Source organism: Xiphias gladius, chromosome 5 (assembly GCF_016859285.1).
Source record: "Xiphias gladius isolate SHS-SW01 ecotype Sanya breed wild chromosome 5, ASM1685928v1, whole genome shotgun sequence".
Lineage (NCBI taxonomy): Eukaryota > Metazoa > Chordata > Actinopteri > Istiophoriformes > Xiphiidae > Xiphias > Xiphias gladius.
The window spans coordinates 11,475,584-11,502,412 of NC_053404.1; the positions used below are offsets into that span (position 1 = coordinate 11,475,584).

The following is a 26,829-nucleotide window of genomic DNA, read 5'->3' on the forward strand; positions in this document are numbered from 1 at the left end:
AAAGCTGCAAATGGACACATTTAAACAACAAAAATATGAGGAAATGAAAGTAACCACACAAATAGACATTTGAAGCAAAACAGAATGAAACAGTAAGGCTCCAATACTATATATATAGCATACGAGCTATATATTAAAAAAAAAAAGCAACTGGTGTGAGATTCGGTGCCGCGGATGATATGAGCTCAGCTATATTTCAGGGTGATTTAAAAAATATAAAAAACACTTCCACACATGGAGTAAAGAAAGCATGATCATCAGCTGCTCTTGCAAAAGCTGAAATAACATCTACCCTCTGATCTTAATGGTAATTGACTCTGTTGTGTTGCTAAATGGGGGACAATTGGCTAAGATAACAACATTTGCATCAATAGGCTGCCTAGAAAGAAAACTTGAAAGAGACAGCTTTTGTCATATCTCTTTCACCATTTATTTATAGCTGAGACTATAAATTATATGGTACATGTATATAACATTATCCATTTTATGCTGTGTATAAAAAATAAATACAAAAACAAAATAAAATAAATACATCTTTTTACCCATGAGAAGGGACAGGCGTAATTTCTTTCATTAAAATGGGAGGACAGAAATGAAAGGACATCAGAAACAAGGTGATTGGTCAATTCTGAAGGATAATGTAAACCACTCATGTTTTCTTTGGATTATAAGAGAAATCATTTATTTTTCACTGACTGAAAATACAACAGCTGTCTCTTTTTTATTCTAAAGAATACTGTAACATCATGATTTTAGAGTTGAGATGGATTACAATTACTTTTAGGGCAAACTGATCCCCTAACAAAAACATTTAGAGGAGACATTCAGCCAGTTTAGCTTTTTGCAAACTGTTAATGGACTCATAGGAAACTAACTAGTCAAACTATAACTGTGATAAAAGAAAACTTCTTTTTTTGTCACTTTTCCATCTTGGCATCACATTTATGCAAGCAGATAATTTCCCCATTCTTCAGAAGCCTTATTTTACAGCGATTTCTCTCAGTCAGCATACAAAGTTATTACGACCAAAGTTAATTCCTAGTAACTCTGGATGGATGGATGGACCTGGTTAGACCAAGGTTAAATGAATAAATATATATTCAATCAGTGGTGTGGGCAGTGGTATGTGGCAGCTTCATATTTGCCTTACAGACATGATTGGGTATCAATCTTATCATCTAACTTTTGGCAAGAATGCAAATAACTGTTTTAATGTTTAACTATTCCTTTAAAATATGTACTATAAGAAGTAAAGCTAAGCTAATGTGTTTCAGGTTGAGATAGTTTAAATGAAAGTATGACTGTGTACGATGAATGCTCTGAATGGCTGAAGGAGTTTTAGCCTCCAGCATAAGACAAAAAACATTGAGTTGCAGCCAACAGTGACTTGGCAAAATTATAATGTGAGTGCCTGTTTATGTACTTAATGTATACATCCATTATTGTCTTTGTCTGTGTATAAGTCTGGATGCCTATGTGGACGCAGTGCAGACCAAATTTCTGCCATGCCTTTGCTGACAGATGCCACTGGGGGCTCAGTAGCTTCTTTGCCAAATATTCCTCTGAACACCATGCCACATAAAAGGGTATGGAGGCACACAGCACTCTGTTATGACATGCTTTAAAATTATGTGTGAAACGCTGAATAAAGCTGAACCATGCTGAAATTCATAGGCTTACCAACCCTTAATACTTCTCCCAAATTTGGTGCACATTAAAATAAATGGAAAAGTTGTTTTGCTAATGAACAAGCAGTCAGAGGGGAATGATTGAGGCAGCGCTCTTGATCATTCCCGGGGTACTCGCCACTCCCTTAAAGTTTAGTTGTTCAGTCCCAAGATGCTTTTCTCTGGTGAGGATATGTTTCCAAGGCTGGTTTTAGGGGTTAATGCTTGTAACCTGGAAGAACAGGCTTTCAGAGGGGAGGAGCACTGATAAATTAAGTATTAAACTCATATGATGAGTAGAGTGAGCATAGAGGCAGAGTAAGGATAATTATGATTTCTACCAACTTTAAAGTTTGAAAATGGAGACAAAAAAGGAAGCAAGAATAGTTACAAGACAGTCAACTACAATGAGGTGTGTACAGATTACGGAGCAGCACAGTGATACTCACAGGGCATTTGGTGATGCTCTGCTCCCATTGGCTCATTCTGACACTTTCCTCAAGGGTTGTGCATTTTTTCAGCAACAGATCCCAACCACAGTATGGGTCCCTGGCCCCCACACAAGCTCTGGGAAGAGAGAATAGACATTTGCTTTTAATTGGCTTTTATTAACCTGGCATATGTGAAAACAGATAGCTTTGCATTGTGGCAGGACATGAAATCAAACATCAGGTTGAAGAGGGAGATTATGGAGAAGCATAAAAAGATAACGTGGTGGGGCAAATGATGGATGGATAATTAGGACATGGGAGAGATAACATAGGAGAGGAAAGTAGAGGAGAATTTGGAGAGAGGAAATAGAAAGAAGAAAGGGAAGAGAGAAGCTATTCAAATGTAAGAGAAGAGGAGAGAAATAAGAAACGCAGGAGAAAAATGTTAATTTTGTTTACTTATGAACATGGAGCACTGGGATGCACTACAATGCTTACATTAGGTCAGCATAGTAATATTATGTCTCAACACAATGTGCTAACTGATTTTTCAGGTAATCTTCAGCCAAGCACCAGGATTACAGTTTTGCGTTTACATACACACACATTCATTTCTCACTCAAATAGCTTATCCGCCCAACAAATATTCACTGTGATGATACTGTAGCAAAGATATCCAGATCTATCTTTGTCGTATCTGCTTCAGGTGGTTTATTGAGTGCAATAAAAAGCCTGATGTTACTCTTTTCATGCAAATACGACTTTGCAGTGACAGCACAATGACATATCTCTGAGTCACAGACATCAACACAGCCTGACATGCCCCTAGTGAAATGTAACCAAAATTGTCCATGGGGTTCATATCAATGAACCACGCACAGAAACAAACACAAGTGCACTTATGGAAGGACACAAGATCATGTGCATCCATCCGTATGAAAATGTTGAAACAATTGTGCATGCCTGCACACAGAAGGTGGCTGGTCAGTATCTGGGTGGCTAACAGAAAGCCGAGAGTTATGGTCTGTATCTGCACGGAAAAGGATATCAGGGGTGATGAGTGTAGTACAAAATGAAAGGGAGAAGAAATAAGCTAATACCTGTCTTTCACTGTGCCTTAAGGACCAGACTGTACACCATCCATCAGTGAGCCACAAAGCCGAACAAACAGACAGACAGCCATCTAATACTTCAAAAAGGTAAACCTCAAAGAAATTGCAGTGATGAACCCAGTAACTCTCTCTGTAGCTGCTGTGCAAGGTTTTATTTCTTTTATCTGTTCTTGTTGTTTTGTCTGCACTTTTTACAAAAAAGAAAACATGAAAGAGGTGATGAAGTTCCATAATGGCTGCAGCATATATCTAAGAGCCACAGCTGTAATATGAAGTTTCAAGCCCCTTCTGTGTATTCCAATAACAGCTCATTGTGCGTGAGATAAGGATGAGGGTGCGACTCCTTTCCTGTGTGCAATGATGGATGGGATCCCAATCTTGTGATGGGTCTTCACACCCCGGCCTCTGTCTTGGGTTTTCTTTGACAATATTTATGCCTTTACGGAGTGTCTTCCAGACAGACAGAAACTCAATATATCTGATAAACACACACACAGCTGCAGCAGAACTGTGCATGAGGCAGAAAATGCACAGTATTGTGTATGGGTCAATGACAACAAGAGGAAGACAGTGAGACGGACAGAGAGAGGGCAACAGTTGACACCTCCAGTGGCTCAGACAAAAGCTGATTTACAGGGTTTTAATCTCAGCAAAGGCCCCTGACCAACAACACAGGCCTGGCTCTCTCAGATAAAGAGCATCTTAAGAAAGAGAGAGCTTCAGAACTTTGTTGTGTGCACATTTCCTTTTCACAGTTTCCATTGATATTAATGGTGCATGCACTCACTCTCTGCTCTTGTGGTAGCTGCATCTCTTGAGCGGGATCTTGATGACCTGGTCTCTTACACCCACATAAAGCTCGCTGCGGGTGTGCAGGATCAACAGGCTTCGGATCGGCTGCCTCTTCCTGGGCGGGAACAACTCGATCTCCTCCAATAGGCAGCTCCCCATGGACTGATTGAGAGGGGACAGCACTTTCCTGATGGTACCATAATCTGTAAGAGAAAGTGGGAAGAAGATAGGATTTGTTCAAAAAAAGGAAGGAGGTTGTTTATCTGCACGAGAAAAGAGGAGGAGAGAAAAAAGGACAGGTAGGGTAAGAATAGCAGAGAGTTAAAGAGGAGAAAAACAACAAAAAATATATCCTGGATAAGGAAAACTGAACAGAAGTTGAAGTGAACTCAATGTGAACCACACAACAATCACTCCCTAACAGAAAGGCTCTGAAATAAGACTGTAAAAAAGACTGGTGGCGGCTGGCATGCCAAGCTTGGTTATGCCATCAAAATGCAGTGCTATAGATGCAACCAGGGAATTGGAATGGCACCTGAATACATGATTTCTGGCCTACTTTTCTTTAAGGGGATATTCCAAGGGAAGAAACCAATTTTTAGTTCTGAGAGAGAAGAGGGTGGAAATCTATGCCAATGTGAATATGTCCTGACCTTTATTTTATTTAAGGTAGGCCCCGTGAGATGAAGTTTGTGGGAGATTTTCTTTTGGGAGAGCTAAAACAAACATCATCTATTATACATGCCATCCCCTGGGTGAAGAAAAATTAATTAGGTGCGCCTTGATGCCAAAGGAAGAAAGGTGAATTGCTAATAGATAGTTTCAAGGTAGGGAATGTAAGTTGTGAGTTAAGTATTGCCCCTAGATGTGTTGGGCAATAACACATTACTTATAAAGTACTTACTTACTGTGATGCCCCCTCCCACTCTGTTTGGGGCTCCTTGTGTGTGTGTTTTTCCTGTTCCTGCAGGATACAGTCACAGTGGCAGAGGTGTGTCCAGAAGGTATGAGCTACACCTGAAACAACTCCTCCTGATTGCTAGTTTATATAAAAGGGTTGGATATGGCAGTTCTCTTTCTCTCTCTCCTCCCAGAAAGCAGTATTTTGGGTTTGGTTGCAAGTTTAGGTTTTTGTTAGTTTTTAACTCTACTTTATCCTTTGCGTACTCTACACTGTCACGCATTCATGCACTTCCCTTGCTACTGATACAATAGACCTACATATCATCCAGTAAATTTGTGTGTTGTTTAATATTGGTTAAATAAATTTGTTTTACTTTAATCCTTGATTATTGATGTGGTCTCCTGTGTTTTGTCTTGAATTTGAACTGGTTCAGGAAACTCAGAAATTATATAGTTACTAATGCTATTTTGCTACTTCGACACTTTGGGGGTAGTTGTCTTTAGTTGTCTGAGAGTTATGTAGGGCTGATATCAGTGAAGTCTCTCTGTATTCAGTGAATAAACTGATCAGGGACATGCTAGCTTGGTGCAGGGACTGGAAGTGTGGCAAGGCATCTCGCTGCTAACAAATGTAGCTCCCGGTAACTCCAAAGTTGTGTTATTTATGTATTGTGTGTTCTCAGCTGGTTTGCTAATGTCATCCACTGGTAAGGTACATTTAGGAATTAAGCCAGCTGGTTTTGTTCAGAGTTGGAGGGTGTGTGAAGCCTGCAGCTCCACTGTGAGGACAAGACATCTGGAGAGCTGTGTGTTAGCTGTGGCTATAATTTTGCTAGCTTTTGATGCCCAGTAGATACCTCCAAATTCTAGTCTGGATGCTTGTTAAACTATATAGTAGTTTATGTATTACTTTTACGATTACATGTAAATACACTATTATACAGAAACCCTGAGAGGCAAGTGAAATTTTTTTTTTTCATCTTTGAGAACAAGCCCTCAGAGGCAAGTGAAAAATATCTTTGCCAATTAAAATATATGTGTAGCCAAAAGAAAGACATAACAGTTACATAACTTGCTAATACACAATATATGTACGTTGTGTTTAGAGGGATTGGAGAAATGAAAATTTGCTTTTAGCCCTACTTAGACTGGTATAGTGGTGCACTTCAGCCTCTTGTGGCCGGAATGGGTATTACATTAAACAAAACATTTTTTTATGCATGCAATATTATATAATAAATATAATAATCCTCTTTCATAACCCACTACATAGGGACCACATACTCAATAAGTAAACTCTGGTACAGATCTGGACTGAAATACAATTTAATTTGGACCAAATTTTGCAGCAAATGTCAGTGCACCTGACTTGGATCACTTGCGAGCGTCACATGGCTATCATGACACCTCACACACACATCTTTTAGATGCCAGTAGCTGGAGTTAGAAAAATACATCTCACTTAATAGCCTGAATTAAAAAAGTAGAAAGGCATGTTTGAAACTAGCTGATGAAAATGAGGTTGACTGTGCAAACCTTTTTTTAAAGCATGACACCAATTTGCTTTATTTACCATCAAACAATGACCATTTTCAAAAAATTCGTTACCAGGGCTCAGGGGTAAGGATCACAAAACTTCACTATCTTAACTTATCACATCAAGATACCAGCAGAATAACTGGAAAATCAATTTCGCTACAAATACAGTGAAAAAAACTTAATCAAAACTTCAATCAGTGTCTCTGCCTGTCTGTCAAATAATATGTGTACACGTTTAAAGACTTACAGTAGTTACACAATGAAACTGTCACTTCTTCCATTAATACAGAAATGTGTTTTGTTTAACAAGTTCTCTGAACTTAAATATCAATTTCTCAATCCATCTATCTGGCCTGTGATACTGTGGAATTTTGGCAAGTGAACCTTTAAAACTTGTATTTGAGTACTCCTGACATCTAGTCGACTATACTTTGCTGACATGCTGCTACTAATCACACAACACTATTTCACTTGCTTTGAGACAGTACAGCCATATTATTGCACCAATGACTATAGGTTCTATACGTAAATTGCTTGCCTTGTAATTTTTACTTGAATGACTCTTGTATAGCTATTGTAGTAGTATAATATTTATATTCTTATTCTTTTATTTTACTTCTTAATTATTTATTTTTTACTTTTCTATATTTTTCTATACTTACCTATCTGTCTTTGTGCTGCTGCAACATCCAAATTTCCCACCTGGGGATCAATAAAACCTTTTTATATCTTATAATGTCTCCTTTTCTAATTCTTCTCTTTTCTGTGTTAAACTGCCGAAGATGTGAAGTGTCTGTATGGGGACTTTGGAGTTATTTCAGGGCACCTTTGATGGAGCTGGGTTGAGTAACAAAAGTAACAAATAATGTAAGTAATTGCTTATGCTTTTGTGTAATTACTAAAGTAATTACTTTAGAGCAATATGAAATGAGTAAGTAAAAGTTTTTTTTTTTCTCAAGGCATGTACTCTGATAACTCAACTCTGCAACTAGTTAAGAATTTGGTAATTTGGTGAATCGGGATTTTTAAAAATCTTTTAATTTAACTGAATTCTGTTCATGCTTACTGAAGGAGTATAATGGTGCTGCAGGGCTGAAATTACTAATGAGGGCTGAATAACAATTTAGATGAAACTACTGCAAGCTGCGTGTTCATATAAAAAGAACCTACACCTTAACTTTTTTGGATCCCAAGCTAGAGCAATCAGGTTCTCCACAATGGCCCCAATAAGCAGAGTGTGTTTAACTGTTAACAATAGCATATGATTAGGTACAGTATGTACGCTACCCAATGGCCTTGGCAGTGTTTCAGATGTTTTCATTAGTGTCTGGTTATTGTCTGGGAAACTTGCAGTGTGGGCAGCTCTGGGCTGATGCTACATTGATCACAGCACCATGCAAACAATGAGAGGGGAGTTTTTGAGGGAGATGCCAAGCACAGAGGCATTGAAATGGAACAGGTTGTGTGCGTATGTGAGTGTGTGTGCTTGTACTGCATGTGATATATCCTAAAATAAACACTGATTCTACTACAGGAAGATCATGTTGACATTTCCCAGTGGGTCTATGGTACATTAGCACAGTGAAGTGGGTCACTACATTCAAATTCTGTTTGGTACATCCGTTCATAATCCATACAGTGTGTTATATCATAATACAGAACAGACACTGTTGTGTATCTGGCATCTTTCTGATACTGTTTTCAGAAATTTGCCAAGTCTAACATCACATATTGTCACAGCAGTATGATCAAACAGTCTACTGATAAGCAGGGAGTACCATGCAGTTCAGACAGGGAAAACGTGCAAGGGTTAAATCAAAGCTGTGTGTGCTTATTATTAATTATCTTACTGTCTTCTTTTGACACGATTGTTGGCTCATTCATACTGTTTATGATCTCTTTGTGAAGGACTTCATAGGAGTGATGTGTGGTGTGATATGTGAGTGTGTTCTGTCAGTGAATATGAAGAACATATGGACGTAAAGAGTGATCAAACTTGTGTCAGTAGACTAAGCTTTGATCTCTCCTCAGAACTACAGATCTATTGATTTCAATATTGTTCTTGCAGGCCTGTTTTTTTGTGCAGAGTGCACTTCAAGGGCTTAAAGCCCCTGAATGTGTAAGCAACAACGCATATATTTATATAAAAAAATCCTTAGGAATAATTTAATAAGAGTTTCATACTAAAAACTCACCTATTCTGTTTTTGCAAGATTGCTAGGTATATATGTGTTTTAATCAGATCTGTTGACAGCAAACAACCAAACAACTGTCATCGTATTTCAATTCAAATTTTGCTAAATCCTGATGGTTCACAAAGTTTGTGACATCACCTTATTCCAACCAAGTAACAAACAAACCCATGAAATGAAAAGACAAAAATCTCTTACGTGAAATAACCCAATCTGTTCTAGTTTTGGCACAAAATCGTGTGTTTATGTAGGAACCCACTGCTCATATTGAGAAGCTGACTGAGAAAATATGTTTTCAGGGCTTTTAAGAAGTCACAAAATCACAGCAGACTGAAACATGTACAGTATACACAAATACTATACATGTATGAAAACAGACCAATTTTGCAAAACATACAGCCATGCACAGAAATAAAATCTAAGTGGCAAACACATGTACACACACTCACACAGTGCTAGGAACCTACCAGTAGCCAAGAATATGATGTGAAATAGCATGTCTTTTCCCTGCACCACATCCACTGCCACATGAGTGAAGCGTACATTGTCCTCCATAAAATAGGGCACGGGAACCACGGGTTGGACCACCTCATGCATCAGCAAAAACTTCTGGGCGTCCTGCAGGTTTCTCTCGGTGAGGTTAACGTAGGAGCCAGAGTCAATGGTTCCACACTGTGGAGGTAGGGAAGTCGGAGAGGAAAACATTTGACTGACTACATTAATAAAAGCCAGACTCTTTGGGATGGCAAGCTACATTAATAAGCTTATGATTTTGTGGCTAGAAGTACAACCATAGATGGGAAAAGTGAGGGATTGAATGATTAAATGAACAGGGCTTTAAAGTCAACTGCTTTAGTTTGCACTCCTCACAACCTTAAGGCATTGCAGTCAATACACCAGGGAAGGATGGAAGGGGAGTGAATGAATGTTTGACTGAGCAAGTAGTCATCTCTTTTATTAGAATTTTCCTCATATGCATATATATTGCTGGTGAATTTTATTGGTAGCCCAAAAATAATGTTTCTTGATTGTTCATTTTTCAACATCTTAAATAGGGTTTCATCTTGAAGCTTCATTAATGCTTTTCATAATATTTCTGAAAAAAAATCACCTCTCTAAATGCAGCAATATCATTCAGACAAAGAAGTCCGCCCAAAAATACAGAATCAAAATGACTTGCAACCCAAGATTTTAGGACCCTAGAAAACATTGCAGTTCCAATAACAGAAGTATCTCACATAAATAGGTAGATTTTGTTGTTACGTATTAATTTGGTTTGGTTTTATCAGTTATTTGTTGACTCCAAGTTCTCCTTCTATGTCCCATCAGAGTTTTGCCACAGAAGCAGAGTCATACCATGGCACTTAGTTATAATGTGAAATATTTAAGATATTTCCCCCTATTCATTTATTAAAAGGAGTTCAATAAAGTGAACAGTTTCCAAATGGTAGTTAAAAGAAGGAAATATTAAGGAGTCAAAAGTATAGTTTATATTTTTGTGCTACTGCAGGTTGCAAAGGTTCTTATGTGTTTTTAACAGTAAAATCCATTAATACCTTGTTTAAATTACATTATTTTAACTGTATTTCTTTTTTTGGGGACACAAAATAATAAATGATCTTTGACATTTTGAAATATTGCTGTCCAAGCTGAAAGAGATTCCAAGCAGCACTGTATAGAACACAGTATATTACATTATACACTTCTATCAGCGGCAGGCTGCTTTATCATGAGCCACTGTAGCACTAATAGCATACTAAAACTAACTGCAAAGAATATACTGTGTAATTTTTTGTAGCATATTGTCACTGTCCAGTGAAAACCATGGTTCTCTAAAGTTTACGTGTTGATACCGTATTTTCACAGGACAGTGACAATATTCCTTTTTGGGATGGATATGTAGTGCCTTCTTTCCACCAAGCAGAGTGGGAAAAGGTGAAGCTTAAAGCTAGTCAAGCTGAGCTAGAGCTGGAGGAGTAAAGTTAACCATGCATTAACTTTTCAGTAAAAGAGGTCCCAGGCTTGGGTCAGGATTGTGGATTGAGGCCCCATCCACAAAGAATTGGCCTACTCTAAAACACAGAACAGAGAAAACAAAAATAAGCTGTGCTCGACAATTACACAAACCCAAATGACTGGTACTGTTGTCGTTTTGGACATAGTAACTCAGATGCACTGCATGCATTTGCTCCAAGCTAATCATACACAGCCAACAAGACTAAAAACTGGGCCTTGGGTGGCAATTAGTTCCTGCTGACCAGCTACAATAGCTGCAGCACTGAGACGTTATACAGATCAATCCTTGGCCTTCCCTGAGATGACAGATGAGAAACATGGAGGGCTTTCCCAGGATGGGCAACGGATCAGTGCCCTCGCCACATCAGGAGATGGGACATTAAAGCCCTGAAGGACGGGGAAATGCAACGCTGTGTGTATATGTGCTTGTGTGCCTCAAATGTGTCTCTTGCTTATGGCAAAAATGTGTTGCGTTTGTGTGGTGTGGGCTACATAATAACATATGTCTAAGGTTTCCTATTGTGATTTTGTCCTTGCATTTCATGTTTGTGTATGAATCCTAAAGAGTCTGGATGATTGTATTTGTGCCACAGTGAGACAAAGTTAGGTGCTGACCATTGAGGGTCTAGAACATCTGTGAATGTACAGAGAGATGTGATTTCCATGGTCCAGTCAAGGTGAGGGACATTATTTGGCTGAGGGCCCATCCAACACTCAGCTGTCCCGCTCATCATCAGCACACTCTGCTCTGCCAGGATGATAAGTGCCATCGAGAAATATCATTGTTTTACAGCATATTTTTGCGAAATTGTCTTTTGTTTAAAATTCTAAAATCTGATCAGATCATTCATAATGTTGAAAGGAGAGCACAGAAGACTTAATTCTCTTTTTTTTCTTTTGAAATGTATTAGATAAAAAACTTTCCATCGGCATTTGGCTCAGAGTCTAACTTAACATATTTTTCTACATATGGAGCTTAACAATTAATGCATTTTTACAGTGAACAATTACAGTGTGACGGAAAACCTATACAACAAACAGATAAGACGGTATTAGCTCCTAATGCACAACGAACATGACTCATAGCCTGAATAAACCCAGCTGGATCAATCTGTGTGGTTCAAATAAATGGGGGGATTTTCTCTTCAGACAGACAGGCAATTAAGATCTCAATCAATGACCTGTGTGTGTTTTGAGTGACGAGTTCACAATCATAATTATCCCTATTTGGCAGCAATCTATAACCCTATATTATTGTGTACGTATATGTGTATATATGATATGTACATGGTCAGTGGCTTTTATTGGTGCTGGTCTCCTGTAGTTATATGTTTGTGCAGGTACACGTGTGTAGATGTGTTTGCACAAAGGGATGAAAACAGACAGCCCACAAATCCTGAGCTCGTAAATCTAATCCCCCAACATTGACAAATGCTTGATGAAGATATCACTAAAACCTAAATAAAGTGTGCATCGGTCCAGTGGTGAGGAGCAGCTATTGTGCCAAGGCTTAAGTGGAGAGATGGGGATAGAGAGGAAGAACTGATCCTGGTTTATCCTAGAGGAACACAGCTTTATGAAAGCCTATTGTATATAGAAACTCCTCTGTGAGTTACCTACAGTATGCTGAACAGGAGAAACCTGTGGTCAGCGTTGACCAAGTAGATAAGTTGGTTTTCTTGAAGCTGAGTGAATTTTACTCAACTAGGTGATGACATGTAGATATTTGAATGCATGACAACAGTTAGACGCTTCATATGTTACAGATTCATGGGTGTGTGCGTGTGTTCTTTTTTTTAGTAAACTGTCACAGCTAGCACTTTTTCTGCATAAGCATTTCATCTACTTTATCTTCATATGTCATTACAGATAATGTGTGTGCAAGTTCTCGATAGCAAGAATTGCGAGACTCATGCATCTGATGCCCATGCATCAGGTTTGACGGAAACATGATTGAGCGGCCGTGATGGGAAACGTGTGGAAGTGAGGCGTGTGTCACCCATTTGCAGCCAGACCTCAGAGGGAATTCAATCCATCATGAAGAGCTGTGTGGATTAGCTCCCTCACTATCTGCAAAGCCTGATGCAACTGAGAGCCACTTCTCCTGCTATTAAAACATTCCCTCTGTGTCATCAGTATCGAGCAGCGCCTCAAATCGGGATAAGGTGCCCCAGTGTTGCTAGGTTTGCCCCTTTTTAGGAGGGAGTATAAACATTAAGTAGTGCTCGTGCAAATTTATTGGGAAGGACTACAGTTAAAAGAACAAGGCTATGAGACATCTTAAAGTGCCATTGTAAAAATCACTGGATTTTATAACGAGTGGTCGTAATGTATGCGTTCATGAGCAGAGAGAGGGGTGATTGAAAGAGAAATATCCAAACAACTACTAGATTGATTGCCATGAAATATTGTACATTAATGGTCCCAAGAGGATGAAGACTATTGACCTCACTAATCACCTCACTTTTCCTCTAGTGCTGCCAACGCATTGAAGTTTTTTATTTTTTCTGTGAAATATCTCAACATTCTTGATAGACTGGGATTGCATTAGGTTCAGAAATTCATTAACTAAGATGGTGAACATGGTAGAGGTACGTATTTATACCTGGGAAAAATAAATTTGTTATCATTTTGTGCATATTAGCATGTTGATGTTAGCATTTAGCTCAAAGCTCACGGAGCTGCTAGCATGGCTATAGACTCTTTGTCTTGTGTCATAACACTCTGAAAAAAGACCAAACTCCTCTGTATAGTTTCATTACCTGAAAGTCTGGGTTGGGGTTGGGGTAGGGCAGCCAGGCCGACCGTGAATTCTCCTGATACTTGAAAGGCCCGTTGAAAACCTGTGATATGGCACTGAGATTGAAGGCACACACCGCAGATGCAGCAATGCTGTTTCTGGATGTCGAAAAAAAAAGGGAAGAGAGAACCAACAAAAGGGGATGAGAGAATGGAGGGGATGATGAATGAGAGATGGCAAAATAGAGGAAAGTATTTGTGGAAATAAATTAAGAAAATAACACTATAGAACTAGCAGGAAACTCTATTCAGATTTTGTTGGTATTTGTAAAGCTGACCTCTGTAAATTTGCATTGCATTCAGCAAACAAACAAATCAAACACTGGACAGACAGATGCAGACGGTGGCGTAAATGATTGGATTATTGGATTATATATCAGGCAAGGGGACACAATTAAAATGTTCAGGGTGTCTGATTAACTGTACAGATCTCAGGCCTGAAATACAGCTTTGACTTTTTAAGCTGTCAGTTTCAACAAGTACCAGTCTCCTCCCTCTGAAGAGAAAGTAAAGAATGAGAGCATTAACTCTCAACTCAAACTGTGAGACTTCGGCGATGTGAATTATAATCCAATGTGGCTGTTCATTAAACTCTGTGCCTGCAGGGGGAAATGTTTCCAATACCCTTCAAAAGACTTTTTTTTCAGCAATGGGAAGGCATTGACCATAAAGAATAGATTACTCAGCTTTTAATAATGGTGTATTCATGTGTGTGTGTGTGTGTGTGTGTTTGTGATTATGAGAAAGAAAAAAAAAAGAAAAAAGAAGAGAGAGAGACAAAAAGAAGAAAACGTTGTGATGTTTGTGAAAATAGAAAATAATAATTTTAATCCATGGACGCATCTCATCTTATACATCCTCCATATGCATGATACAGTTCACACTTTTAATAAGTGATAATAAGCTTCTTTCATGGAATTTAAATGTCAGATAGCTGCTGGAATACATAATCGTGTTTGTAGCTGGTTTGGGTGTATATGGGAGAAGATTTCTTCTTGAAATTCAATTTACCATACACTTGACCATGTACACAACATTGTCATATGTCATTCAGTTAAGATACTCAGTATGTATGGTACAAAAAGGTCACATGCCAAATTAATGCGGATGCAGTTGATGTGGGGACGTTTACAAAATTGACAATGTAATGCCAAAACACTGTAAATTATACAAAGAAATCACTCATGGTGGGGAAAAAAGGCAATTTTTTAACAAAGAAATTATGTGAATGAAAAATTAAATGAAACTACCAAAATGGTTTGGTTGAACAAATAATAACGTATGTAGTGTCAAAACTGGAGCATAATGTTTAAAAATACAAACAAATAAATGAAGCATAAATGCTAAAATGCTTGTCCAAGTATGCTAACCAGTTAAACAAGGTTATATTAGACTGATATTAGAAAAAATGTACCAATAGACTCTTATGATACTTATATCACTACGAGTAGTTACATTTACATTGCAATACATGATGTGCTATTTCTTTATGTCCATGTCTTCTGCATATATAATCAACTGGTGTAGATGCTGTTTTTTTGCCAGCCAGGAACCTGTAGCTTTAGCCTCAATTTTTTAGTGTACATGTAGCCTTCATGCGCATATTTAAGACAACTTTTACATATTTTTTTCTTAAAATGTCAGCTGGGAAAAGTCAGCTAGAGAATGCATTTTTAATTAATTTCTGTAGCTAACGTTAGCCTAATTTGCTAGATAGCTACTGGTGATAACATCTGCTAGGAAAGTTGACATTTCAGCTGGCAAAATTGCCGGCTCAAAATGAGAAGCCTGCTTTTGTCTATTTATATCTGAAATAAAGAACAAATTGTTTAAAAAATTACTAAGAATTTTGAGTGGTAAATTTGCCACCCTTTTTATTGTAAACTTCTTATGCACTGTGTGAGAATGGAAAGCAAAAACAGTGATGGGGTCTGCGTTTAGCTAATGGTAAACTGTCGATCTAAATTCTGATGGAATAAAGTCATACATTTTGTAAGTATGATGTAAGTAGGTTATTTGTTATAAGAATGTCTCATGTTACTCACACATTGGTAGTAAAAATGCCGTAAAGCAGCTCCAGCTCTGGCAGGTAAAATGTTCCCTGCAGCTCGTTGTAGTTAAAGGGGATTTCTCCGGGTCGGGAGCAGTTCAGCCTAGCCTTCATGAAGGTGGTCCATGTGTCCTCCAGGAGGAAGCGACCGCCAACATCATTCTTACAGACACGGCCAGCACGAGAAAACACCGTACGGCCACAGTCATGTTCCACCGCGTTTTCCCGGAAGAAGAAGTAGGTAAAGTTGCTGATATCGTAGGAGGAGACGAAGTTCGGTTCTGTCGAAGGAGAGGAAACAAGAAAGGAGAAAAATGAGTGGGAGAAAGGATGACAGAAAGAGAAAGAAGAAAGAAGAGAAAGAAGACACAGAAGACAGGTAAGAGAAAGACGAAGCGCAGAGAGAGGAAGAAAAAATACCAAAAGCAAAATATTTAAGGTTTAGGGAGTAAGAGAGAGTGGGAGAGCAAATGGGCATCTGTTATGACTGATTTACTTGCAGTGTGTGTGAGCTCACACAACAGAATGTGATCAGGATTAATAACTACAGGCCATGTTATTAATGGCGTTGTGTTGTAATAAGAAAACTATTTTTCAATCCCCAAACCAAAAGGTTGGGATGACAAATGGCCAAAACAGGTGTAGCATAATAACTCTCACCCTATCTGAATCACGCAACCTCCACGACACTGTCACGACTAAGGTGTTCCTCTTTATGTATGACATTATTGTATCTAAGCCACACACTTCTCGCTGACAGAGATTCACATTTAAATAAAAGTGCCGCCCCCACCCTTTTCAACCCAGCGGAAAGGACAGAGAAAAAAAAAAAATCAATTTGCCATAAAATTAGTTATTAAACCTTTTCCCAGAGGTTTGCTGCAAAGAAATGTCTGTGGTGGCATTTAATTTATTTTTTTCAATTTAGCTTAAATGTGAATCAGATAAAAGTCACTTGTTTACAAGATACTGATTGACCTGCTCTTCTGTAGGCTTAAGCTGTCTGAAGTTCCCCAACCTGCACTCAGGAGGTTAGTGCTTGAAGTGGGTCTGAGCTTTCAAAGAAAAGACATTGATTTCTGAAAAAATATGCTCCTCAAAGAAAGGGTGAGATGAATATAAAGATTTTGTAGTTGCTTAACTACTTTAGAAATAAGTGTTTTTACTGATAAAGGTCAACAGAACAATTAGGAAGATATGATCCCATTTTTCAGCATTTGCAACACTATTTCGTGCAACTGATGGTAAAATTAGCATGCTAACCATCTAGCCCCGTCCCATCCCTCTAGCATCCAGTCTGCCCGCAGTTCAGCATGAGAGGATGAAGAAGGAGAGCGTAAAGCAATGAAGTTTGATACTGAATGTTTCTTCTGGACTGGTAAGTTGTGACAGATCTTAATGCTAACGTTTGCTAAAAAACGGACATATAGCACTGTTAACTATCCTTAAGTAAAAGACTGAATCCCCACTAGCTGCAGTGTTGATATATAATAGCTGGGGAAAAGAAACGAAAAGACCGTTTTCTCCCTTATTGTGTTTCTTTCTATTTAAAATGCCCATCTTATTTATGTAATAACTTTACATATATTTACATAAACTATAGCTTCTATCTGGATCCCAAACTTTGGCAACTCCCTACCGTTGAGCCACTTGGAGTTGTACTGGGCAGTGCGCAGCGGCGGAAGGCCGCCAAGGCTGCGGTAGATGGCGGGGTCTCGCCCAGAGAAGTCCATAGCAGTGGCGGCGTAAAGCTCCCCGCTGGAGGTGATGAGGGCGGTGGAGTTGTGGAGGGGGTTATAGGGGCACCGTGCCATCCCGCTGATCTGATCATGGATCTCTGTCAGATTAGTCAGCTGTAACATAGAGAGAGAAGTGGTAGGGAACAAATGTGGAAGGTTTATAATGGAAATGCACAAATAAGCATTTACAGGACATTTGCACTAAAAGAAAATTATTTTCATAGTTTGTAAAAGGACTATCCCGAGTTGGGAAACTAAAACAATAAGATGCAATAACTGAAATAAATGGCACCCCTTAAATTTAGGTACAGAATTTAGAATACCTTTAAAAATACATGCAAATTAACCCATTTTGTATAATCAAAATATTTAATAAACTTCCCAAAGTTATTGACCAACAAAAACTACAACCAAAATGCCTTCACATAGTAAAATACTAAATACAGAAATAAAATGTAAGCTCGATACAATTACTGGCACCTTTTTGATTAATTTAAATTAGTTCCTCAAACAAAATAAAAAAATAATACTCACCTGTGATTAAGCTTCAGGGTTCACATGAACTGAATTAACCAATAAATGATGGTTTTACTGCATAAAAAGGGGCTGATTGTTTCCATTTTTTTTCACAATTGTGAAGACAAGAGAGCTGTTTTAGAGCATCAGAAATTCTATTATCAAAAAACATAACAATTCCAAAAGTTCCAAGGCAATCACCAAAGATCTTGAACTCCCTGTTTCAACAGTTCGTAATGTTATCAAGGATTTTCACAGTCATAAGACTGATAAGGTGCCTACAGGACGTGGTGCTAAGAAGAAACTGCGAAGGTTGATGTGGATTGTAGAAAAAACACCACTCAAGACATGTAAAGAGCTTCAGGCTGACCTGGAGCAATCTGGAGTGGTGGTTTCAGGTCGTACCCTACGCCGCACACTAAACCAAGTAGGGCTCCTTGGGCGAAGGCTAAGGAGGAGACCATTATTGAAAGAAAGGCACAAAAAGGCAAGACTAATTTTTGCAAAAAATTTCACAGATAAGCCACAGTCTTTGTTACATAATGTTCTAAGAACAGATGAAACCAAAGTAGAGCTCTTTGGGAATGCAGTGCATCAGTTTGTGTATAGGCAACAAAATAAAGCCCATAAGGGAAAGAACACCCTACCTACAGTAAAACATGGTGGAGGTTCTATCATGCTGTGGGGCTACTTTGCTGCCTTTCGTACTGCAGGCACTAAATGTATCAAAGGAACAAAAGCAGATGATTACCAACGCATTTTAGAGCAGAATGTGTTACCCAGTGTCAGAAAACTAGGTTTTAGGTGAAGGTCTTGGATCTTTCAGCAGGACAACGACCAAAGGCACACATCCAGCAGCACAAAAGAATTGTTGAAAGGTAAAAGATAGACTGTTTTTAAACTGAACAGCAATGAGTCCTGACCTAAATCCCGTTGAAAACCTTTTAAGAAAGCTAAAATCTGCCATAGCAAAACTTAAAAGAGCTTGAACACATAGCAATGGAAGAAAAAAAACTCCCGGCAGACAGGTGCAAAAGGCTTCTAGATGGCTACAAGAAATGTTTAGAGGCTGTTGTTTTTGCCAAAGGTTCTGAAACCAAATACTAGTGAAGGTGCCAATAATTGTTTTTGGGGTATATTTTGTGTTTGTATTTTTTCACTATTATGCAAGTTTTGTTTTTTTATTTTTCATTTTTTCTGTTCAGTAACTTTGGACAATTTTTAAAATATTTAATAATTTGCATTTATTTCTGAAGATATTCTAAATTCTCTACTTACAATTTAGGGGTGCCAATAACCAGGACTGTAAGATGCATTTTCTTTTTATTTCTAAATTATGAATGACTGTAGAAAAACTATTTAAAAATATAGGACAGGGTATCAAAGAGCAGCATTAAAATTAAGATTGGAGGAGTTTGGTTAATGTTTTGTTTGTTCCTGCCAATATGCAAATGGTGCAGACTCAAAATAATACTTCATCTCATTATGTTTTGTTTGGTTTACATATACTGTGAAACACACACAAAGATATATATGAGCAAAACCTTCAGGAACAGGAAACATAATCAGAGAACACATTTAGAATCATTACCAGTGTAAAACACACAAACACAGCTGCTGCCTTAAGTCTAATGTTCAGAAAGCACCTGTTAAGAAAGCAATAAAATTCCTAAAACAGGCTTCTTAAATCAAGTTACTCTTGACTGCAGTATTTCCTTGATTTGGTGTTTGATGTCTGCACAGGAGAACCAACTGTTAGCCTTGTTATAACATTATTATACTGCATCTTTAAGAAGCCTCTCTGAATTCAAAAGAGGCTTGGTGTAAGATGCAGTCTTCCCTTGCATTCTGCCATTTAATATGAAGCCAAATCCAACTCCCCGCTTTTTAAAATTACTTTACAGCATGACCCTGGCTTAGTCCTGACACACTGCACTGGTTCCTGCTTAAAAAAATACAGGCTAGAGCTCAGTGACTCAGCCTTGAATAGCAAAAAGGAACAGGGCATTTTTTAAATCGAAGATGTAATTATATTTTATAGTGCAAAAGTAAACACAGTATACGGGGATTAGCTCCTAGTTCTTGCTTCCATCCATTTTCATCTAAGTTGTGGGGGCAAATGCCAGATGCAAAGTAAAAAGATTGCACTAATCTCAGGTTTTGAAATCTTCAAATGGTTATTAAAATTATTCTATTCGCAATTTTCTATCAATCAGCCAGGTTCCACATTTATGACTTAGTTGGAGATGACATCAAGTGAAAGCAAAAGCTTTTGCCTTGACAGATTCAGAGCTCAATTTCGCCTCTCTCGTCACTGATTTTCAAATTTTCACTGACTGAATGTGGACAGCTCTTTCACACAGGAGGCCAGACTCCATTCAGGGCAGCAGCTGTGTGAGTAGGATGCGGAAGTGACTCTGAATGCCTCCGATAGAGACCTTTTGGAAAGAGACAGCTCACAGGTTAGACAGACTGCTGTGAGAGTCAGTTGGATGCTATGTATGGTGCTACTGAGACACTAGTGTGGCTATTGAGAGAATTTTCAGCTATCCTCTATGACAGAAAATCTAGATACAAGCCCTATGTGTGATTTGAGATCTATTAGTGGACAGGATTTTCACTGATATTCCGCTGTGGATTGCTACCAAATGACACATACTAGCAGCTATCTGTCCCTATCATTATCCTCATCATGGTCATCCTTTTCGGTAAAAAATGGCTATTTAATCTATAACTTCTGAGCACTTATTAAACTAATAGAATATTCTGCTCCCTCTCTGTTCATCCATAACGGCTGATAGTAAATCTGTCTGATTGGACTCCATTGCTGTTGTTGTGGCCAACCAGTGTTTCACATTATTCAAATCACATTCACAGTAATGGATGTTCAGTGGGTAAATATGACAATGTCTGATGAAATACTGCTATAATAATGTCATGACATTTCAACTATGTGTATTTCCACAGCGGTAAACAGTCATTATGAGCCTATGACCTTTGGATGCAGTGCTTTTGGACAAAAAAAAATCATCATAGTAGTCATCATATTAGTAAACTTCTCCTCCTATGAAATTCCACAGCACAAGACGCAGGTATTTGACATGGACTGGTCACTGTTCTAAGGTAAGCACAAAACTGACATTTTAAATGTTGCTCTATACTTAACTTTAGTGGGCACCTGTCCCCAACAATAGTGTGTAAAAAGTTTCTTAGCTGACAGTTGGGCTACTGAGAAACATTGTTTTTAGCACTGTGCGCCTTTGTAACAAAAATTAAAGGGTAGCAGCAAGTTACAAACTGGTGGTTAATTTTACAAAAAAATTTGCTGTGTTAAGAGCCTGCTGAAATACAATAGCAGCTCAAACTGAAAAGTCTGACTAAACATAGACAACATGATTTGATACAAAAGATTAGCAGCTAAATAATTGCAATGACTCACAAAGACTGGCAAAGCAGCACAAATGAGACAAGGAATGTGTTTACTTGTAGGCCAGCGATAACCATGATTATCGGGAGCAACGAGTGTAAAGCAATATTTTGATTGTGGTGTTTAACACGTTTGAAGTAATTTGACTTCTGAAATAACCAAGCCTAATAAGATTCTTCTTATAATTAGTGTACGTCCCTGACTGCACAGCAGGATGCAAGAACACCTGTGGGGGATTATACAGTAAATCCTGTGATATCAAGATTAAATGTGTAGATCAACGTTGACCTTTCCGCCTGACATTGTTCAATCAATAACACTTCAATCTCAAGTCAGTGTTATCAGACTTACCCTGGATGAAATATCACTGTTATTCAAAGATAATAACTTATGAATGTTTGTTTCTAACAATTAACAAGTGTTCTATCGTAGATACTCAGTAAATACGCGACTAATATATGTGACACATATTACAGAAAAATAAAAAAGTGAGCCACTACTGCTGCTGTCAACTTCCATACTGCACTGCAGCGTGAGTTGGAAACTAGTGGGACCACTACAACCCGTAGGGTGAGGGTCATATCACTGACAAAAACAGTTTAAGGTGTCAGAAAGAATTGTTTTTGGTAGCCTTTCTGGCTTGTCTAAATGTACTGCAAGAGGTTGATCAATTAAAAAAAAAAAAAAAACTGAAAAATGAGTAAAGCTCTCTACAGCATGGGACAACGCTTCCAATTAAATGAGTTTCTTTATTCTGACGCTTTTATTTAGTTTTGACAAAGCCGTACCTTATCACTGTGATTTGAAAGAAATCAATGCCAAATACCTGTCTACAATTTAATTATCTCAGAATTTTCCCTAAAATTCTTAAAAGCAATACTAGAACTTTTGCTCAACAGGAACCACTGTGGCCACAAGTGAGCATAATGGGATCATGGTGAATGATCCCACTATGGTATAACAGTATCACAAGCAGAGAAGAATATTCAAGCCGGTAAAATGGCCCACTGACGTCTGTTCGACAGGAATATTCATCTAAGGTTTTTCTAACATTAGCTAATGTTAGCTACCATAAGCTACTGCTGATAACACACTGGCAAAGCCTGAGCTTATTGAACTGAAAAAGGCTGCATTTTATTGTTCATAGATTTACCGTTTCATTTGGAAAAAAGGGAGAATGTATTATGTCTTCTTAAAATTACTTAAATGCATCTAATGCCCAAAATTCAGAAAATAATGCTTGTGTGGTATGAAGATTAAAAACATATTTTTTCTTCTAAATATATTCATTTTAGTATTTAAAACTAATTACATAATAAAACAACCTTTTCAAACCCACAGTCAGTGTGGTTTACAAAAGACAACATTGCAGTAATAGCATGACTGACAGCTACCAGGTTTGCTTGCTAGCTAGACCTAGCAAGCTGACTTTGCTTGGATCAAGACAATGAGGCAAGGGAGCTCACATGGTAATTTAAATAATAACAGTTGCCTTAACTGTGTTTAAATTAACTAGTCTCAGTGTGAACCTAATCAAACAAAGGAAGCATGGATGGAACAGAGGATGCAAAAAGAAACTTGGCTGTTATTCATACCGTTCGGTTGGTGCAGATGGGGGTAAAGGCGTTGGTTCCACAGGTAAACAGCCTGTTCCCATTCACTAGCAGCACCCTGATGTAGTTCTGGCATTCCTCCTGCGGAAATACACAAGCAAACAAAGATATCACAGTTAGCAATTAGCAGTAGCACCATTATCTATCTATTGACTAGCAGCAGGATTAGGTAGATGGACAAAATTACACTTTATGCCAATAAATGAGACACACACCTGCAACCGCGGGAAGGCTACTCTAAAACGTGGCCAAGCTTGACAGAGGCAAATCAAGGCTAATGGCCATACGGCTTAGCTATGTCACATCTTAATTCAACAGGGACCAGATTTGGAGAGGGATCTCAATGAGGTGGAGAACAGTCAAATGCAGCAGGGGTGGGAGAAGACAAGTCAGGATTAGTTCAGAAAACTGCCTTGGCTTTTTTGACTGGTCAAAACATGACATGAAAGTGTAGCCTCTGTCATTCAATCATCTTTCTTTTCAGCCTGCTCTCTACATTATTAATCAATTCAAACCACTTTTCTCTATATTATGGTGAAGTACATGCTCACAACTATTTACTTGGCTTACTCCTCCTTTGAGGTATTGGCTTGGGTTTCTAGCAAACCACTCAGCGCTTGGTTAAAAGCACCCAACAAATAAAGTGGGACTGACAGAGTGAATGATTGAATGAATGACTAATTCCCGTTGAACATTGTTGAATGTTGAACTCTCAACATTGCCGTTAGGCATTCATGCAAGTTTGCTGCGGATTTCCATCAACAAAACCCCATAGTAAATGTAACAACAGCAGTCAGTATTCATGTCACTGAGCAACATTTTTATCTTAGGACAAGGTGCTAAACTTAGGGTCCCCTCCATCTGAAAGGGGCCATGGGTTGATGAGGGGCCCTCGTAGAAATTTAAAATCTTGTAAATCTGCTATTGTCTGTGCCACTTGAGGTGCCAAAGGTGACCCCCAACTCCATCCACCCTCGTCATCCAACCTCTCCTCTCAAGGGTCTGATTTAGGAGTGGAGGACACTGCAGGAGAGATGGAGGGAGGAAAAAAAGGGCTTTTATTTCCCTCCATCAAGATGTAGGTTGACTTCTTAAACAAATTGTTTCCTGGTGCTAAGCACAGCCTAAGTATCTGTATATGTGTTTATGTGTATGCCTTTTAAAAACAGAAGACGCATGAGTGTGTGTGTAGTTACACTTGTTATGTTATATACAGTATGTGTGCTATTTATACAGCTCGTTATGTGCTGTATGCTTGTATATGTGTTTGTGAATGGGTGCAGAAATTGGGGTCTGTTGTGAGGAGATCTGCATAATTCAACTCTTCTCTACAGTTTGTTTCTATAGTAAATAACGGCATATTTAATATTTGCACAGCCTCACAGTCTTGACTTGTTTATGAAAACTTCCTGACAAATGTTCCACATCCGTACTATAATACAGAGGGTTTTCATACGTGGCTCTTGCATTATAAAACAAAACAGAGGCAGCCATCAAGTCCTGTCAAGTCAATTTAACTCTCCTTTCTTCTCCTGGTATAAATAAATCAAATATACCGGAGAAGAGCGGACATGTGCATTAAGGGAAAAAAAATACAATCACTTCACTCAAAGCAGAGGCAAGGTATCTGTGTAATAACTTAAGCAATGGTATATTGCTGCCTGCTGACCTAGGTAATGAACCATCGAAAGCCCTGTCTACTGCAGGACATTGAAGTCTTTTAATGCTATCCATAGTGAACAGGAGCTGATCCACAGAGGAGCAAAACAATTTGACTCCACCAGACAGCAGTAACTCTCAAGGACTGAGGTAGCTTTGGTCTGTAATTCACAACAGCTACGCTGCGCTGTCCAGCCCGTGTATGCCTATTATGGCTCCCTAACCACCTTTCACAGGAGGATAAATACAGCGCCACACACACAAACACACACACACACACACACACACACACACACACACACACACACACACACACACACACACACACACACACACACACACACACACACACACACACACAGACACACACAAACACAGTGATTAGGGCTAGCCAGTTCACCTTAAACTCAAGTTCAGCTCTAAACCAGCAAGACCATGCCAGCTTACCACATACAAAAACATACATGAGTACAAAAAGGAACTACAAAAACAATAGGAACTCCCTTTATGCAAGGTCTATAAATAAGAGTTAAGGTGTGGTTGGGAATCTTTTAACCTCACAACAAGTTGATTTAAATCCTCTCTCCACATACAAAGCAGGGGTTCCCAGTATATTTTATAGCTGAATAAAGAGCTGCATGTTGCTTTCAGGCTTCATTATGTTTCATCATAACTTTACATTTTTTGATTTCAGTGAGTTATTTGGCTGTGATGTGTTCTCTGGAGCTGATTCAATGTTGCCTGTAAAAATCAAGAAAAATCTGTGATTTCTGTCTTTATAATTTTTTATTTTCTTTTTAGCCATAACTATTATGCAGGACTGATATGCCTGTGGGAAAGTCCAACATCTGGTGCCTTCAGTTCCACTGGTAAACAGCATTCATCCATGTGTTATTTTTGTTGATAACCAAAGCCACAGAAAAATGCTGAACAATAATCAGCTGCTTAGGAGGTTGTGGTGGGGATTGTAGTTGTTTATATTACTGTTATACTATCAAAGGGAAATTCCATCAATTTTACACACTAATATTAGTTTACTAGTCATCTTCTGGGGCTCTGGAGGGCACTTTTTCAGTATGAGTAATTAACCCTTGTGATATAATCAGGGTAGTCTTGGGTTAAGCTTGGACATTAAATTTTTGCCTCACTAGTAGTCTAATTCATGAAGTACACTCTTTACAAGGACAAGACATGTGTGTGTGTGTGTGTGTGTGTGTGTGTGTGTGTGTGTGTGTGTGTGTGTGTGTGTGTGTGTGTTTGCGTGTGTGTTTGTGTGTGTATGTATATTTTTGTTGTTGTTGTTGTTGTTTTGTTTTTTACAATACCAAAACTGAAATTTGTTTTCCTCAACACAGTGACAAGTGGTTTATAAGGCAATAAAGCAATGCATTTAAAATGCACAGGCATCGATTAAACTCACCTCAGATTTTCCACGGCTAAAGCAGGCTCCCTTGGTGAACTCATCGCAGTGCCACTCAGCCTCCTGCAAAGAGAGAGAAAAGCAGTGTAAGGCTCCCAATAAACCATCAAGAAGAAGCAAACATCAGTCACCATGAAACACTTTGAAAACCACTCAGGGAACCCAAACAAAACAATGCCTGGATCTCAACTGTGGCAAAATTCCCATCTTTCTTAAGTCAATTAGATGTCTGGTTACTTTGTCAGAGATAGCCTTGCAATAAAAATTCCAAAGAAGACATGAAAACACAGTTTGAAAATAATAACTGCGATGACTTTGACACACTGGCTGAAACAATGATTTCTGGGCAACGACTGTCCTTTGACTCGGGTGGGAGGAATGGATTAAGACAGTAGCAAACAGTAAATGAATTTGACATTACATCTTCACTATTTTCTCAGACTTACACAAATGCACCTGCACATACACACTTACAGTAAACACAGGTTTATAAGCCATGTTAAATACACACACAGAATCCAGTAAAGGTGCATACCAAGCAGGGGCCCCAAGAAACGAGAGGCAAGTGTGCACAGACGCTAATGCCAATTTGATTTGTGAGAGGGAAAAGGAAGGCTCCGAAGACATAATAGGCAGGTCCCTAGAGTAGGATGTCAATGTAATTTACATATGGGGAAGAAACAGAAGGACACCTTTTACATTTTTACTAGGGGAGGGAAAGGAATAAGAAGATAAAACCTTATCTTGCCTCATCCTAGGGCAAAGACACCAGCGTGCTCCAGTTTCTACCGTTTAATTTCAGCATGAACTCTGGGGAGGGGGGGCTTCCTCATTGATAAAGTTCTCTATTTATGAAATGAGTGTTGGCCTCTTGACAGCACTGGGCCACTAAGACACTGAATTAGCCGTCACTCCCACCAGCTCTCTATGACTGGCAAAGAGAGCAATACTTAC

The 26,829-nt window shown here is 38.6% G+C and overlaps 1 protein-coding gene across 4 annotated transcripts in view; it reads right to left on the bottom strand.

The window, feature by feature from the left end:
- sema5a (sema domain, seven thrombospondin repeats (type 1 and type 1-like), transmembrane domain (TM) and short cytoplasmic domain, (semaphorin) 5A) overlaps window positions 1-26,829 on the bottom strand; it is a 127,480-nt gene that overhangs the window by 51,782 nt on the left and 48,869 nt on the right. For 3 of the 4 annotated variants that reach the window (XM_040127508.1, XM_040127506.1, XM_040127507.1), the window contains 8 exons: window positions 25,876-25,938; window positions 22,779-22,877; window positions 17,141-17,354; window positions 15,497-15,782; window positions 13,415-13,550; window positions 9,104-9,308; window positions 3,998-4,205; window positions 2,117-2,234 (listed from right to left, as the gene is read on the bottom strand). In XM_040127508.1, the coding sequence (XP_039983442.1) occupies window positions 2,117-2,234; window positions 3,998-4,205; window positions 9,104-9,308; window positions 13,415-13,550; window positions 15,497-15,782; window positions 17,141-17,354; window positions 22,779-22,877; window positions 25,876-25,938 (1,329 nt within the window). Of the gene's footprint in view, window positions 1-2,116; window positions 2,235-3,997; window positions 4,206-9,103; window positions 9,309-13,414; window positions 13,551-15,496; window positions 15,783-17,140; window positions 17,355-22,778; window positions 22,878-23,011; window positions 23,112-25,875; window positions 25,939-26,829 lie in introns of those variants that run through there. The other variant, XM_040127509.1, reaches the window with a different exon arrangement.